This window comes from Apteryx rowi, unplaced genomic scaffold, assembly GCF_003343035.1.
Source record: "Apteryx rowi isolate R43461 unplaced genomic scaffold, aptRow1 scaffold_90, whole genome shotgun sequence".
NCBI classification, from domain to species: domain Eukaryota; kingdom Metazoa; phylum Chordata; class Aves; order Apterygiformes; family Apterygidae; genus Apteryx; species Apteryx rowi.
Genome location: NW_020451205.1, coordinates 2,476,440 through 2,492,321, shown reverse-complemented (window position 1 = coordinate 2,492,321; position 15,882 = coordinate 2,476,440). Strand labels below are relative to the sequence as shown.

General features: G+C 53.5%; 1 protein-coding gene across 3 annotated transcripts in view; it reads right to left on the bottom strand.

Annotated features, from left to right (window-relative positions):
- LOC112978144 (proton-coupled amino acid transporter 1-like) overlaps positions 1-13,438 on the bottom strand; it is a 29,164-nt gene extending 15,726 nt beyond the window's left edge. The window contains exons 1-9 of one of the 3 annotated variants that reach the window (XM_026091332.1): positions 13,359-13,438; positions 10,342-10,464; positions 9,886-10,033; positions 8,934-9,024; positions 7,680-7,768; positions 6,948-7,043; positions 6,032-6,116; positions 2,428-2,646; positions 2,003-2,101 (exon numbers count right to left, since the gene is read on the bottom strand). In XM_026091332.1, coding sequence (XP_025947117.1) covers positions 2,003-2,101; positions 2,428-2,646; positions 6,032-6,116; positions 6,948-7,043; positions 7,680-7,768; positions 8,934-9,024; positions 9,886-10,028 — 822 coding nt within the window. In that variant the 5' untranslated portion in view covers positions 10,029-10,033; positions 10,342-10,464; positions 13,359-13,438. Of the gene's footprint in view, positions 1-2,002; positions 2,102-2,427; positions 2,647-6,031; positions 6,117-6,947; positions 7,044-7,679; positions 7,819-8,933; positions 9,025-9,885; positions 10,034-10,341; positions 10,465-11,908; positions 12,299-13,358 lie in introns of those variants that run through there. The other 2 variants (XM_026091331.1, XM_026091333.1) reach the window with 2 other exon arrangements.
- Between the last annotated feature and the right edge of the window lie 2,444 nt (positions 13,439-15,882).

The window sequence follows — 15,882 nt, the reverse complement described above, 5'->3', positions numbered from 1 at the left end:
AATCCTTCATCGAGCAAGTCTATCAGTGCCATATTTCCAAAAGCATGTGCTCACTTCGTGTCCGTGTCACATTTTGGTAATTCTTGCAATATTTCAAACTTTTTCATTATAATTATATCTGTTATGGTGATCTGTGATCAATGATATTTGATGTTACTATTGTGATTGTTTTGGGGCGCCACAAACTGTGCCCATATAAGACTGCGAACTTAATTGATAAATGTTGCGTGTGTTCTGACTGCTCCACTGACTGGCCGTTCCCCCGTCTCTCTCCCCCTCTTTGGGCCTCCCTGTTCCCCGAGACACAACAATATTGAAATTAGGCCAATTAATAACCCTACAATGGCCTCTAAGTGTTCAAGTGAAAGGAAGAGTCGTACATCTCTCACTTTAAATCAAAAGCTAGAAATGATTAAGCTTAATGAGTTAGTTGATTCCAACTCTCATGGATGACTTTGAGGGGTTCAAGACTTCAGTAGAGGAAGTAACTACAGGTGTGGTGGAAATAGCAAGAGAACTAGAATTAGAAGTGGAGCCTGAAGATGGGACTGAATTGCTGCAATCTCATGATAAAACTTTAACAGATGAGGAGTTGCTTCTTATGGATGAAGAAAGTGGTTTCTTGAGATGGAATCTGCTCCTGGTGAAGATGCTGTGAACATTGTTGAAATGACAACAAAAGATTTAGAATATTACATAAACTTAGTTGATAAATCAGCAGCAGGGTTTGAGAGGACTTAATCCAATTTTGAAAGAAGTTCTATTGTGGGCAAAATGCTATCAAACAGCATTGCATGCTACAGAGAAATCCTTCGTGAAAGGAAGGGTCAATTGATGCAGCAAACTTCATTGCTGTCTTGTTTTAAGAAACTGCCACAGCCACCCCAGCTTTCAGCAATGACCACCCTGATCAGTCAGCAGCCATCAACATCGAGGCAAAATCCTCCATCAGCAAAAAGATTACAACTCACTGAAGGCTCAGATGATGGTTAACATTTTTTAGCAATAAAGTATTTTTTAATTAAGGTATGTACATTGTTTTTTTTAGACATAATGCTATTGCAGACAATAGACTATAGTATAGTGTAAACATAACTTTTATATGCACTGGGAAACAAAAAAATTTGTGTGACTCACTTTATTGCGATATTCGCTTTATTGCGGTGGTCCGGAACCGAACCCACAATATCTCTGAGGTATGCCTGTATTTGCTTCCTCACCTCCAAGCTGTGCTAGGAAGAGAGCATTTGTGCCTTACTGCTTGCAAGAGCCCTCAGTGCTGGGCAGAGCATTCTGTAAATACTCCTCCGTATAATGGATTTGGCATTCTCGATCCCTGTGTTTACACAGCCAGTTTATATTAAGAGATGAAAACATTTTTTCCTCCTTTGAAGGGAGCTCCCGGAAATAGCCCACAACATCTTAGCGAGCCATTAAGCACTCCACCCACCCAGCTTTTTCATAGACACAGTCAGTCTATTTACAGCATCTTGTATGAGAGGTACAAGCAAATTTAGCACCATAGCAGACTGGAGCCAAGTGGCTGCTAAAGGGAGATCACTTTGCCTTGCTAGCAGAATGGGGAGAAATAGATCACATTTTTTTGTCATGCTTTTCAGCCTCCCACTAGGCAGCTTCAGGATTCAGGCTGGTAACAAGAATCAGGAATCCTCCCTCACAGGCCAGTGAGCAGAGCCAAAGGCAGCTTCCAATAAAGTTCCTAGGAGAGCCCAATTTAGTGCCAGATACAGACATCTTCAAAGAAGCAAACAAGCTTCTGAGGTTCAGAGCTTGTGCTCCTCCAGTCTCAGATGGAAGCAACAAAGTTTGACCCAGAAGATAGCCTGGAGGCTAAAATGAACAGCATCATCCAGTATTTGGGCTACCGTCAGAGAAGTTCCTCTGCAAATACAGCTGCAACGCAGAACAGGTGCTGCAGCAAGTACAAGCATGGGCTCAGCCTCCTGCACAGTCAGTCCTGCTGCCACAAGCCAACACTTACCACTCCAATGCCTTCAAAAGCAAAGATCGCAGTGCCAAAGAACAGCGGGTAGGTCTTCCAGGCTGCTGCTAGAGGCAGGTCACTGGGATCAGGAATGCCCTGGAAAAAAGCCCACACGGTTCAGACACAAAAAGGAAGGGGAGGACCTGGCCCATTCCCATAGCTCCCTGTCACAGCCACTTGCCAGCCTGGAAAGCTGCACAGAAGCAGAGGGTGAACCGTTGCGCCCATGGGAGTGCACAGGGCTGTGCTCCCACTGTGTGCGCTATGCCACACCACTGCTGCAACCCCATGGTCTCCAAATACCTCAGCCTGGAATTTATTGCCAAGCTCCCTCCTTCTGTGGAGAATAACTTGACTGCTAAAGCACAAGACATCACAGAAATGACAGAGGGAAGTCAATCTGGCTTGGCCCACGCACATACCCTGATGATGTACTGGTAGATCACGACGAGGCTGCCAAGCATGGCCACGTTAGCCAGCATGGAGAAGATGGACAGGACCTTCAGGTTCTGGATAAATGTGAGCAGCACCACAAAAGGCAGCAGAGAAACCATGTAGAGCCGGGAGTCCATCGTGGGGGTCATGGCCACAGTTTTGTTTGAGCTGCAGTCATTGGTAGTACCGTTTGCTGCAGATATGACCTGAGGAAGCATAGGAATACTTGACGAACCCCATAGCACGGGTCTAGACAACTATGGATGTTGTCAGCCCATCCCAGGCAGGTCAGACTACTACCCCATCAGCTCATTTACATAATAAGTTGTTTGAAAACAAAGCAATACAAGTTTTAAAGCCACCGGGGCACATGGTTTCTAACCAAATCCACGTTACCTCACAAGGAGCACATATGGGAACAGCTACTGCCTCTCAGTTGAGAAAATTGCCAAGGCCCAGGCTCCCTGAGCACACAAACTCAGCAACCGAGTGCACCGCTCTGCGCCCCCCCGGCTACCATCACACACCTGCTCTAAGGCAGAGGGTGGTTTGCATAGCTCACATGGCAAGTTGACAGGAGAGGAAAGAGGCATTAAGTGCTATTTTCTTAAAGATCCCTTTCCTCTTGCTGTATCACGTTGCACTCAAAACCATGCACCCTGTCAACTGCCCAGTGCTTTCTTTCCAGGCAGAAGAGCCAAGCCATTACACCACAGGCCTGGAGAACAGACACCGTGTAAGGAGATCTGGTATCTACTGCTGATCCCCGATCCTGCACTTCCCAGGGGAAATCATACTTTCCTTTGTGCTCTTTCATCCCAAAGGCCCTCCAGGCTATGCTTTCATCTCTAGAGGCAAATTTACCCCAACAGTCGGATGGCTGCACCATCCCTTCCGAGGACATGGACACATTTCAGATCACTAATAAAACCAGCCATGAAAGAGTTAGTTCAGGTACCAGGTGTTGTCTGGTCACTGCAGCAAAGGGCTGTGTACAAACGAATTTAACTTGGTCCTGAGCAAGTCCTGTGCCAGAGGAGAGCTTATGCGCAAATCAGCATTATCTGTGAGAGAAGGCAGCACAGAGACATGGTACCCTGCAGAGCAGTGTTTTCTCCAAGCCCTCGTCCTGCTTTGCCTCACTGTGGCTTGCTCAGAAGCAGTTTTCCAAAGCAAAGCTCTGCCCCGTGCAGCAGCACCTTGCCCAAGGTGCCACCTGCACCACTGCTCCCCACCTAACACACTGCTCAGCACAGCAAGAAAGACCAAGTTACACTTCCCTCTCCCCACCCCAAAAATTCCAAAACCTAGGCCAAGGGGGTTCCCGTTTGTGGCCTGAAATGGCTTGGATTTTCAGYGATTTTGCAAATTTGATTTGCAGTCTGAGCCAACATTCAACCTTCAAGACTGCTCAGCAACGAGAGGGGTCTCTGTAGGAAGAAGCCTGTCTTGAAAGAGCAACAACGGGCTGCTAGCAGGGGTCAGTGCACCAGCAGCAGTCCAGCCTCATGCATGTGCACCTGACTAACCATTGCCTCAAGCTCACTCCTGCTCTCAGAGTGACATGGAGAAGGCTGCTGCAAAGATAAAACAGTCCCTGCAAACACACATTTTCTGCCCTGAGGAAACAGAGGACTCCTTCAAGTGATAGGAGACCACAAAAGGGCTGTAAASCCCCCAGGAATTCAACCTGCTCTGGCTCCTCTTCCCCACTCCTGAAGCTCTAATGACCTCAACACCTTTGTCTGGTTTTACAGATACCCCAAATTGCTGCTTCCCCCTACCCCAGCAGAGGGAAAGATCCTGCTGGGATGTGAACAAGACCCAGATGAGGATATTTTCAGCCTTCTCACTCCCACCAGCACTCAGCACATCAAAATGTTAGCTGGCACCCACCTCCCTGGATGTCTCAGGGCCGTGGAGAGTCCCGTGGAAGGATCTCAACAGACCCCAGTGTCCACAAACTACCTGCCTCCTGGCCACTACGAGAGATGCAGCCCAGCACCAAAGCAACACCCACAAACAACGCTTGCACCCCGCTCGGAGGACGGGCAGGGTTTTCCTCCAAAGCCAGCCAACTGACAGCAGGTGTGTGGGCTGCTTCACAGCCCCTTTCCCCCAGGACACCACCTCACTTAGAGTGGGGGTGTTTGGCATCAGATCCTCAGTGTTCACACGTTTACTCCTACAAGCAATCCCACAAGGCAAGATGAAGGGAACCTCCTYGGCTGTTGCTTGCAGAGTGGAGGCAGAGCTTGCCTTTCATCCTCTGCCCACTGACTTCCAGAGCAGCTCCTCTCTGACATCGCAGCCATTTGAAGAGAAGCTGCTTAGAGAAACCCCCACACTCCCGCAGGGGTCTCCGAGAAGCCACCTCTGAAGCTTTGCAGTTACCTATTTCTAAGTGAGCCTCCATATTGCACAGTCTGCATGAGAGCCCATCTGCTAGCTCACTGCCCTGAATGGCTTCACACAAGATCTGAAGAGTTCTCTGTGAGCCAAAAAAGCACCATTCCCTCATGATAGAGGGATCCATCTGTCCTCTCTGCTCTCTTGTCATGCACAGCACCAGCCTGAAGTTAAACAGTCTGAATTTTCCTTTCCAGAAGGTTTTTCCTAAAGTTTAGGCAGTAAACAAATCCTGCTCCCTCCTCACAAAAGCTCAGCCTTGGAGCCAGCTTTCTGCTCCAGGGAAATACAGCAGCCAAGTAATCACAATGTGCAGGGAAGGAGTTCAAGAGAGGGCTCCCCCAACCACAGCAATTCAGTAAAAGCCCCTCAGCTTTAGCAGTGAATGAACAGGGAAGATCTGGCTGATGAAGGCTATTGCCATGGTGAGTGCGACTGAATTGCTGCTGTGTTACATCTGTAAGAGGAGCAGAAGTTTGCAGGGAGAGAAGGGAGGAGGGGAACAACGCTRAACGGGTCTATGAGGCCTTGAGTTGTGCAGAGGCTGAGAACAGGGACTTCTTATTCCCAGGTTTTTTTTTACAGCTCAAGAGTTAAGCAGCATACAGTTAAGCTGTTTCTGTTTATTTCCTACTGATGCCTGGCAGAAGGAACTTCTTTCCATGCAACATGTAATTAAGCTATAGAATCACTGCCACAGGATGAGGCAAGAAATGGGAATATAAATGGGTCCAAAAAAGGGAGGGGAGAAGTTCACATCAGGTCCCAGGAGCCATTATTGTCTACATATGGTATCAATAAACCAACTGACCAAGCTGGGCAGGTTATCAAAGGAGCAATCACTGTGTTGACCTCATTCCTACATGCCTTCTACAGCACTTGGCCTCCGTTTCGCCTGAGGGACATGGATGGGTCTAATGCTTTTTTAAACAGAAGAAACTCGCAGGGATTCTCTTGAACGAACCTGTCCTCTCTGGCCAACTTAACAGGAAAACTGATCCTCTAAAATAATTGGGCAGAGGAGTTATACCTTCCAGAGAAACATCAGTTATGGAAAATGGACTTTCCTCAAAGAACAAGGCTGTAACAGCACTAAGCTTCTTCACACCCACCTCCCAAATCAGAGGACTTCTCCCCTCCTGTCTGTCTCTTGTTTACAGGAAAAAAAGGGGCAAGTCTAACCTGTTTCAGATTGTCAGCTAGAAAGACGAAGTAGACGCAGCAAAAACCCAACTGAGTGAGGATCAGGAAGAGTCCCACTACACGCCTAGGGAAGAAAAAAGATTGTTTATTAGAGAGGTCAGTAGATAAGACTGGACTTTGCCTGTCCTGCACCCTTTGAGCCTGGAGATTAGGCTCAAACACTGCAGCAATGTTCCTTTCCTACAGGGCTGATGTATGCAAGCCAGAGCATACCCGGGTCACTTTTCTTCAACGCTCAGAAGGAGCATTGCATCTCCATCTAACCTCACAGACCTCAGGCTGGTCTCAGATGGCATCTCAGATAGGACTAGGACCAGCCTCAGCAGGAAAGTCTCCAGGTTGAAAGGCCCTGCTCACTGCCCCCCCTTGGGTTTATAATCTCCAGTCTGCAGCTGAACCATCACCACAGCTGGAGACAACAATCCCCAGACACAGGAATAGGTAGATGTTTCCAGCATCTGATGCGCCTATATTCATAAGGCTGGAAGCATCYCTGAAGCAGCTGTTAGACCTCAGTGCTCACTGATTAACATGAAGATGGACCAGTACTGTAGTACACATTATTTACTCCTTCTTCCTTATGCTGCAAAGAAGGCATATTTCTCCCACTCCTTTAGTATAACTCTAAAGACAGGACACATCCCCTAAGTCACATCTGGATGGGGATGTTCTGTAGGAACCTGATCTTCTCAGGACAGGACTGCATCAAAGGGCCCAGTGTTACACTCCCTGGGAGACATCTACCACTCAGGGCAGATGAGCAAAATAACATTTATTATTTCTGATGATCATCTGCCAGCACAGTTCAGAGACCAGTCAGCTCTTTCGTCTCAGCTGCAGCTAGCTCTGGGTTTAAAGAAAAGCCTCCTCTCCAGAAGGAGAGGAGAAGGTGTACCTTCCCCAGATGGCGTGTGTCCGAAGCCAAGCACTAGGAGTTGACTCCAGTCCATACATCACGGCGCCCCCATAGTCCACAAACTGCTTCTGGAATCTGTCCAGAGGAGAGAGAAAGAAAGGGTGTCATGTTGGCCCCATTTGTTGGTCTCCAAGGCAAATAACAACGTTAAAGGAAAAAAAGTTTCTGTGGAAAAAGTCCAGAAGCAGCTGCTGAGTGATATTTCACCAGAGGCAGCTCCTGTAACACTTCCCCATTTATTCTGGACAGGCATTATATGAGCTTCTGAACCCCTTCTGAACCCCTCAGGTGTGCGCTCAGAAAGGATGGGAAGCCCTGAAACCATCCGCAAGCTGGAGAGCCAGAGACAGAAGTCCCAGCTACAGACATCCCTCCAGCACCCAGGGCCCATGGGCGAGCCTCCGGGACTCTGCTCGGCTCCTCTCCCACTCAGAGGATAGCACAGGCACTGCTGCGTGCACTCTCAAGACTGCTGAACTGCTACAGATGCAGCAGAGGAGGGTTTCCACCAGAGCCGAGCAATGCAGTCCCACTTCAGTGGGGGAAAGGGTTCAATACCGTCATTCTGCATCCTAGGGCACATGCGAAGGCGGGCGGCAGCTCAGCACTACGAGCCTGTCACGGCACAGGGCCAGGCTCCCTGGGTGACAGCATGCTCCAGGCACTGCACAGGGATTAGGGAGCAGTGCTGAGTGCTAGAGTGCTCCTTACCTGTAGCAGAAGTGATGAGCGCATTTCACCAGGATGCTCATACAGTGCACAGCAACAACTCCCATCACAAACAGACTCAGAGGCCCTAACTGCACAGAAGGAGAGAGGGAAGGCTGCACTCTGACGGCCAAAGCCAGAGCTGCAGGATGGGTTTTACTTGCAGACAAAAACCAAACTTAGTACCTGAGCCCAGAAAACTCTAGTGAAATGCCACTGCAGAGCCAACAGGAGCTCCAGTTCTCCTCCCTGGGAACTAGCCCACCCCAGTACCAAATAATCCCTACAGAAAAGTCATGAACTTGGCAGAAATGATGCAAAGCAAGCAAGTTGGGGCAGTTTGGCCATAGCAAAGCATTTTAAGAACTGCTTTTTAAACTCTCCATCTTGCACTTCATTATTATACAGGTGCCAGGGAGGAGGTCACAACCTGGTTGGAGGAAGGAAATTTTCTTTTTTTAATCTGAACAACGGGAACGCTACACTCCCGAGCAAAGAAATCCAGAGAAGAGCAGTGAGCCACCCCTCTCTCACACAGCCAGCCAGCCAGCGCTGGGGCATGCTGCAGCCACTGAGGAGCTGAGCACCACAACAAAAGCGGCAGAGAGAAGTGACAGCGTCCCAGGGCTGCTACGTTTGACTGCCAAATGCAGTCTCAGCCCTCAGACAGCAAGGCTGCATCACATCCGTGAATCTTGGCCAAAATTCAGACCTGCGAGGCTGGCTCAGCCCAGGTGAAACCACACAGAGGCAAACACACTGCGTTCTCACTTTGCAGGGCTTCACTGATGATCTGTAGGGCTTGTTAGATGTGTGCTCAACTCCCGGGAGCTGCAGAGGTCACACAGTGTGCTCAGCACAGACAGGCTGGGGACATACCAAGGTGGAACCTGCCACCCACAGGACGAGGGAGCGGAGATGCCATTTGAGCGCAGTACGGACCATTCTGCCATCAGCGAGAAAGGAGCTGACACTGGGAGAACAGCAAGGCAACACCCAGCTCAGTGTGGAAGCAAAGCCCAGCTCCCTGCTTGACCCTGAGCAGAGGAAACCACAGCTCAGTCTCACATGCTGAACTTATCTACATCAGCTAACGCGATATAGGAGCAACCAGCACAGCCATAGCAGGAAACGAGACAAGTAAGAGTCCAAGGTGTGAATGCTTGCAAGCCGGTGAGCACCAGGAGGCAGCTCAGTGGGGGGATGAGCCATAACACTGGCAGTGCAAGCTGGCCCAGCGCAAGCTGGACACCTTACCAAGATGCCAGCGTTCTTCACAGCCAGAGGCAGCCCCAGCAGACCTGTGCCAATATTCCCTTTCAAGAGGTGGATCAAGGTCTGGTACCATCTGAGAGAGGAAAGATATGGAGATCACCACAAGCATCAGCAGGAGCCCACACCCAGACCATACGGTCTCGGTCTATACACAGCTGTGGCAAACACATCCGGAGGTCGAGACCACCTCCGCTGAATTCAGCTGGGCTCTGCATAGGAGCCAGGGAGGACTGGAGGCAAAGACTAAGCAAACAGCTTTTGGCTGGGTATTTGCTGAACCTGCTTCCAGGCAAACCCAATGAGAGCTCAGCTCAGCACCGCGTGGCTGCGTGATCAGAAACTCCCTGGGTCGCATGGTCCAAATCATCAAGCCTCCTTGGAGTAGAGACATCAGCATCCTCTGGTAATGCTCAGGAGATGCTGCCCCTACTCAGCAGGATAAAAGAGGCCTCAAATTTTATCAGCCAGTACAGTTTTGATGTCAAGTAAGCCTGGTCTGCCCTTCTGTGTGAATCAGGCAAGAGGAAGTCCCCAGGCCATGACTGCAATAAGCCCAGGCATCTTCTGAAGCTGGGCACGCTGCCTGCTTTCCACAGCTCCACAAACCTCACTAGAGCAGGGGGATATTGGGGAAAGCATCTAAAACACCTCCTGCTGCCTGCGAGCCAGGCTTCATCAGGAAACAGCGCCCAGCCAGGGCGGCCACGCTACGGAGCATGTCTCTGCCCCCATGACGTGCGCTTGCGGGCTGCGTGCTTGTCCCTGCGACGGCAGCTCTGCTCCCACAGAGGGATTCCCCGTACGAACACGGCTCCACCACCCTCCGGCACACATCATGGCAGCATGGCACTGTCGTCACCTCCTCCTCCCCCTGCCCGCCTCCCCCACGAGCCACGCAAGCCGCTGGTCTGGCGGGGAGGGAAGAGGCACTCACGTTGTCCCATTGGTCTCCCCGAAGCGCTGGTAGGACTCAGGATGGGCAAAACCGTTTATGCCCCCAGGCGGGCTCCCTTCCGGCGTGACGTCCGTGGAGCTGTAGTCATTGTAGTCCTCGCTGCGGAGCCGCCGGGTAGACATGGTACCTGCGGAGGGAGCCGCGTCAGGGCTTGCGGTGACGCTTAGCTCTGTGCCCCCCATCTCAGCCTCCTTGGGAGCAGCCATCCCTCAGGAGAGCCCAGCTCGCACTGCTGGAGCAAGCTCTCCTTGAGGGCTTTTATACAGCACGCATTCCCTGCCCACTCAAGCAATCACAGAGCTGGCATCTCCCGAGGTCAAAGGCCCACGGTGTGTTCCCTCTGGCTCTTCCCGCAGGCTCGTGCCCCCATTTCTGGCACACCCACATGGGATGGGCTTGGAAACCGGCAGGAACAGCCGCCTGGACACAACCCACCTGCCCGCTTCGACGAGGCGATGGAGACATGCACGCCGCCTGGAAGCACAGAGAGCCGAACGCAGCRGGCAGGGATGGGGCTGTGCCTCAGTGGGTCCCCAACCCCCGTGCTCCAAACTGGGGCTGTGAAAGAGAAACCGCTTTTAGCCCCTGCAGAGATTTTGCTGCAGGGTAACACCTTGCCCTTGCCAGAGCAGAGAAAGTTTCCTAGCTTTTTTTTTTTTTTTAAATTAGGCAGAGCAAAGGTTTTTGATGCCCATGGGCTGGAGCACAGTCCATGTGCCTGACAACAAGCCACCGAAGGACACAGAGTCACGGAAGCGCTCAGGGGCCTTCGGAGCTCAAGAAATCCAGTGCTCTTATTCCAGAGCAATACCCAGAGTAATCCTACAAGCCAGAAGCACCAAAGTTAGCATCCACAAAAGACAAAAGTCTCCTGCCTCTTGGCTTAAGCTAAAAAGCACTCAGCTGTTTTAATTCCCAGATTAACCCTGAAGAGCTCCCACTGCTTTTGCACACCTTGCTGGCTCCCGCTACACGTACACCCCTCCCAAAAAAACCACTTGCTTCCTCTTAGGACAGTGCATCAGCAAAGCAGGCAAACGGAAGGGTGGCTGGAGAAAAACTAAAGGGAGAGAACAGGGTTCGGAGCACCAGGTCGCACTGTCAAAGGAGCCGGCGGTCATGCTGACATGGACATCGCAGCAGCTTTGCTGCCAGGCGAGAGCCCCTCGCAGCCCCGCGGATGGTACCAGCCCGGGGCTGAGACCTTCTCCCCTGCTCGCGCAGGCACTCACAAGGAAGCAGCCTAGTTACTGATTAATCCTTCTGGGTTTCACTAGCCCTGTGAGAGCTGCACTGCTCCACCCCCATGGCAACAACCCCCAGGAAGCGCTGGCTCCTCCGGCGATGCTCGGCAAACGCGGGGCCACCAGAGAGCAGTGCTAAGGGCAATGGGCAAAATAAGGAAGGAGCAACTGCCGGAAAGGGGGAAGAGGAGGACGAGAGCTGTGGACGCAACAGTGAACCGAAAATCCAGAAACTCAAGTTCACCTCCCGGCCCTGCCCTAGACTCTGCCGGTGACTCAAAGGCTCGTCCTAAATCCCCAGCCCATGGACATTACATGTCGGGCACGCCAGACAGGCAGGACGGCAGGGAGGGGACGCGCCAGGCAGAGCAGAGCTTCCAGGTGCCACGAAGTGCCCACGGACACACAAGTTTCTCTTCCGACATCCTCCAGCTACGTGCCCGAGAAGCCCTGATTTCCTTCCCCACGCTCTGCCCAACACCTTCAAGGCCCCGCTGCAGCCTAGCCTCCCTCCCACGGGTGCCTGCCCGGCCGTGCCACCCCCTTCCCCAGCAGGGAGACAGCTGACGAGCACACCACATATGCCGGCATGGAGCAGAAGAGGCAGCAAAACTATCTCAGCAGGCTTCGGACAGCACTTCGGGGAAGAGTGCGTGCAAGAGCTGCGCACAGCCTTCACCACATCCTTTCAGCAGGGAGGGCTTGCAGAAAAGCGTTCTAATAAAAAAACAAAACTACTGATCATCGCTCCAGCTTACCAGAGTCCTGCTTGCCCCCTACACGCAAAGCCACAACTCGYGGCCACGTCCGGCACGGTAAAGCTCACCATGGGCTTCCCGGCACCTCCGGTCTGGTTCCCACCCTGCTGCCGTTAGTGGTCCGGCAGCGGCAAGGGCACACRCTGCCTCCCTTCCCCAGCACCTCCCACTGCCTCAGGAGCTCAGCCCTGCTCTGCCTGCTCCAGACTTCCCTTGTGACTTCCCTCGGCCGCAGGACTCGTTCCTTCTGCACCCGCTGCTGGCTCGCAGCGGCTCTCACTGCCGGCTGCACCGCACCTGCCCCAGCTTCAGAGGGATGCTCCAAGAGGAAGGTGTCAGGAACCACGGGGACTGCTTTGTCACCAGGTAGAACAGGACACACAGCTAACGAGCAGCATCTGCTGGCTGCCCCAGGCAGGGACAACCCTCTGCCAAAGAGCCATGGGACTAGGCACCTGCCTCCAGGCTCCTCTGGGATGTCACCACCCAGACTGGCAGCTCCCTGGATGTCACCTCCCAGGCACCCCCTGGATGTCACCTCCCAGGACCCTGCCCCATCCCCTCCTTCCCCCACCACTGCTGGTGGAGACCTGGCCCCCAGCCAGGCGGAAGCGGCAGAGAAATGCTGCTACCACAGATGGGCTCGTTTCCTGCCAGACAGCTCCGCGTGCTCCCCGTCAGGTCACGCGAGCACCAGCGCTGGCGCAACACGCAGCAAGTGGGACCTGGGGGCGGCAAACCCGAGAGGAACCAGCATTAGCTGCTGCAGAGCTGCAGCTCTCGCTGTGCTGGGATGTCTGTCCACCCCCACCACCCTCATTGCCTCAGATCTAACCCCTGCTTCAATACCAGCTTCCCAAACAGGTCTGATGATGGCCACGCACCCAACATCAGACTGATTTATCAGAGAGGAATGGGAGTCCGGATCTGCCCAACTCCAAACAACAGTGACAACGCCATGGCCCTGCCAAGGGGGACCCACACGTTTGYTAGTGTGGGGCAAATTCAGCGCAGGCCCCTCCAGACCTGCTCCATCCCCAAGGCCTGGCCACCCACAGGCAGTCCACACGACAGCTGGACCTGCTCCTCTCACACCACCACTCCAACAACCCGGACGCTACATGCAGTGAAGTGAATAGCCACAGTGGTTGGTGAGGTCCAGCCTTGCTACCGAAGCTAAGCAGGGAGCAACAGAGCTTGCTCAATCCAGACCTGACACTTGCTCCAGATCCCGGGCACCCAGGGAGCCGCACTGCTCCGGAGCGGTTAGAAACGGGCCGTAGCAATACCCAGCAATGCCGCTTTATTTCCTGCAGCAACGGCTAACGCCCGAAGCAGAAAGCCGGGCAAGGATTGCGCTATGCAATAACAGCGTACAGAGAGGCAGCAAGCAGGGATGCTGGGAGGCAKGCTCAAGCTAATGTCAGCACATAAATCACTCCGGCATAACCTTGTAGCTCACAGCCCAGCCACACGATCAGGCCCTGAACAAGCTCGGCTGCATTCAAGGTGATCCAGCCACTCAGGGACCTGGAAGAGCCACRGCTTTAGTTTACACAAGGCGGCTTCAGAAGCTATTCGTCATGAGTGACAGGCTGGGCCTGCCGGGGGACAGGAGTGGYGCCGGGAGGCCTCGCAAAGCACCAAGGACCTGCAGTGGGCAAGGAAGGGTTTCTGAGGTGGCAGTCTGGGGCAGACTTGGACCCCCTACCCAAATAACTTCACCTAATCCCTTTTGCACAGGGAGAGATTTCTCTCAGGCCAAGCTGAGCAGGTCAGGCGTCGCCCCCAGCTGCAGCAGAGCCACCGAGACAGGGTCCGGCCAGGAAAGCRCCGCTACTATGGGCAGGGATCACCCCGTCTCTCCCCACTTATCTTGCCAATAATCTTCCCTCCACCACACAGCGTACAGCCATATTCACATAACTCACTGATTCCTTCCAGGGCAGGAAAACTTAAGTACCCCTTTTTGCCAGTAAATTGGTGGTATGTCTCTCATTAATAATAAAAACAGCCATCAGCCCAGGGAACAGAGGGCAACTCAACAAAGCGCTCTGATGTGAGTAATTGCACAGTGGCAGCTGTACCACCTCCTCCCCCCTCAACCCACAGCGGGGCTGGACACTTGGCATGTTACTTGAAGTACTCGACAGCGACGTTCTCTAGATAAAATGCAACACCGCTACATTAGTCTGCTTGATCATTCCCCTTAATTTTTTTTTCCAAGCAGGCCTAGCTGCTTTTTGCTTTGAAGACCCAGGGAAATTTGATCATCATGACTTGCCTGCTTTGTTCCTGGATTAAAGGTTGCGTAGCAGCAGGGAGCAAGCACTCCGTTCCCCCGCAATCAACAAGAAGCTGCAAAACTTGTCTCCTCCACACAGTGGATATTTCAAACCAAAGCAAAACCCACTAAATAATTTCCTCATCATTTACAAAGAGCAAAGACAGGAACATCCACATTTGGTTTCCACTGTAACCCTGACTCTATGGCCACTTTCATGTGTAGTTTTTTCCTACGCACACGAGCAATTTCACTGTGGCAAGTGAAATGCCTAGGGAAGCAGAATTGTATATGCTTACAACAATTTGTCCTTTAGGGTCACAACCCCATCCCAGAAATCAAAAGCATGATGCAACTTGTCAAGCTCCTGACAGCTCTCTCTGGCTGTGTGGGGGCCACACACAGAACAGATAACGGTCCTTTGGAAGAGCCTTTGCTAAAGGAATTGCACAAGAAATTTGTCACCTCTTGCTGTCATGCGTGTTTAAATCTTTCTAAAGCGCTGGCTCTCTCGCCAGTCCCACTCCCCTGGCACCAGCCTGTGCAGTGGCCCTCTCCTCCCTGCGATAGCAGGGGCTCCTGCAGCCCACGCCACCTGCGGACTCCCGTCTTTCCACCACTTCATGGCACAGCCTGACCCTGGCCCCGTTCCTGCCTCTCCCTACAGGCTGCTGCTCAGCACAAGCCTCCCCGAGCATCCTGCAGCCTCCTGTCCGACATGCGCTACGCTGCCCCGCGGCACCTCGTGCCATGCGCCCCATGCCCTGCACAGCGACGCAGCCCTGGCACCCTCCATCTCGCGCGCCCCTGCGGCAATGCGCACTGTGGTGCTCTCGCAGCACCCTGCCCGCAGGCTGCACCCTCGCACGGCGCAAGGCTCCCTATGCCCCCGTGCACACCAGGGCCAGCTGCACCCTCGCACGCTGCACGGCACCCGGGGACACTCCGATGCACCCACACGGACTGCCCTGCACCCTGCATGTGGGCTGCCAGCACCACCAGGCACCCCTGGGCATCCATCCAGCCTGCCAGCACCTCTACATACCCCTGCACCCATGCAGACTACCAGCACTCATATGCACCCCTGGGCACCCACACAGGCTCCAGGCACTGCCCCTGAGCCCTCGTGGGCTCCAGGCACCCCAGGGCACCCATGCAAGCTGCCAGCACATCCCTGCACCCATCCAGGCCCTGGGCATCCCTCCGCACCCCTAGGCACCCAGGCGGGCTGCTGGAAACACCTGCACTCATGTGGGCTGCCAGCACCCCCTCGTGCTCCTGGACACCCGTGTGGGCTGCTAGTGTCTCCCTGCACCCACGTGGGCTGCCACCACAGCCCTGCCCCTCCCCAGCGCCCCCGTGGGCACCCAGGAGGGCTGCCAGCACCCCCAGGCACTCTCCCTACACCCAGGAGGGCTGCCAGCACCCCCTGCACCCATGCAAGTTGCCAGCACCCCCATGCACTCCTGAGCACCCACGTGGGCTGCTAGCACCCCCAGGCACCCCGGGCACCCATGCGGGCTGCCAGCATCTCCCACGGACCCCCTGCACCCGCGCGGACTGACAGCACCCCCAGGCACCCCTGCGGGCGGCCAGCACCCCCGGCGCATCCTTACAGGTCTCCAGCACCCTCTTCGCCCACGCGGACTGCCAGCACCCCCAGGCACCCCTGCAAGCTGCCGGCAGCCCC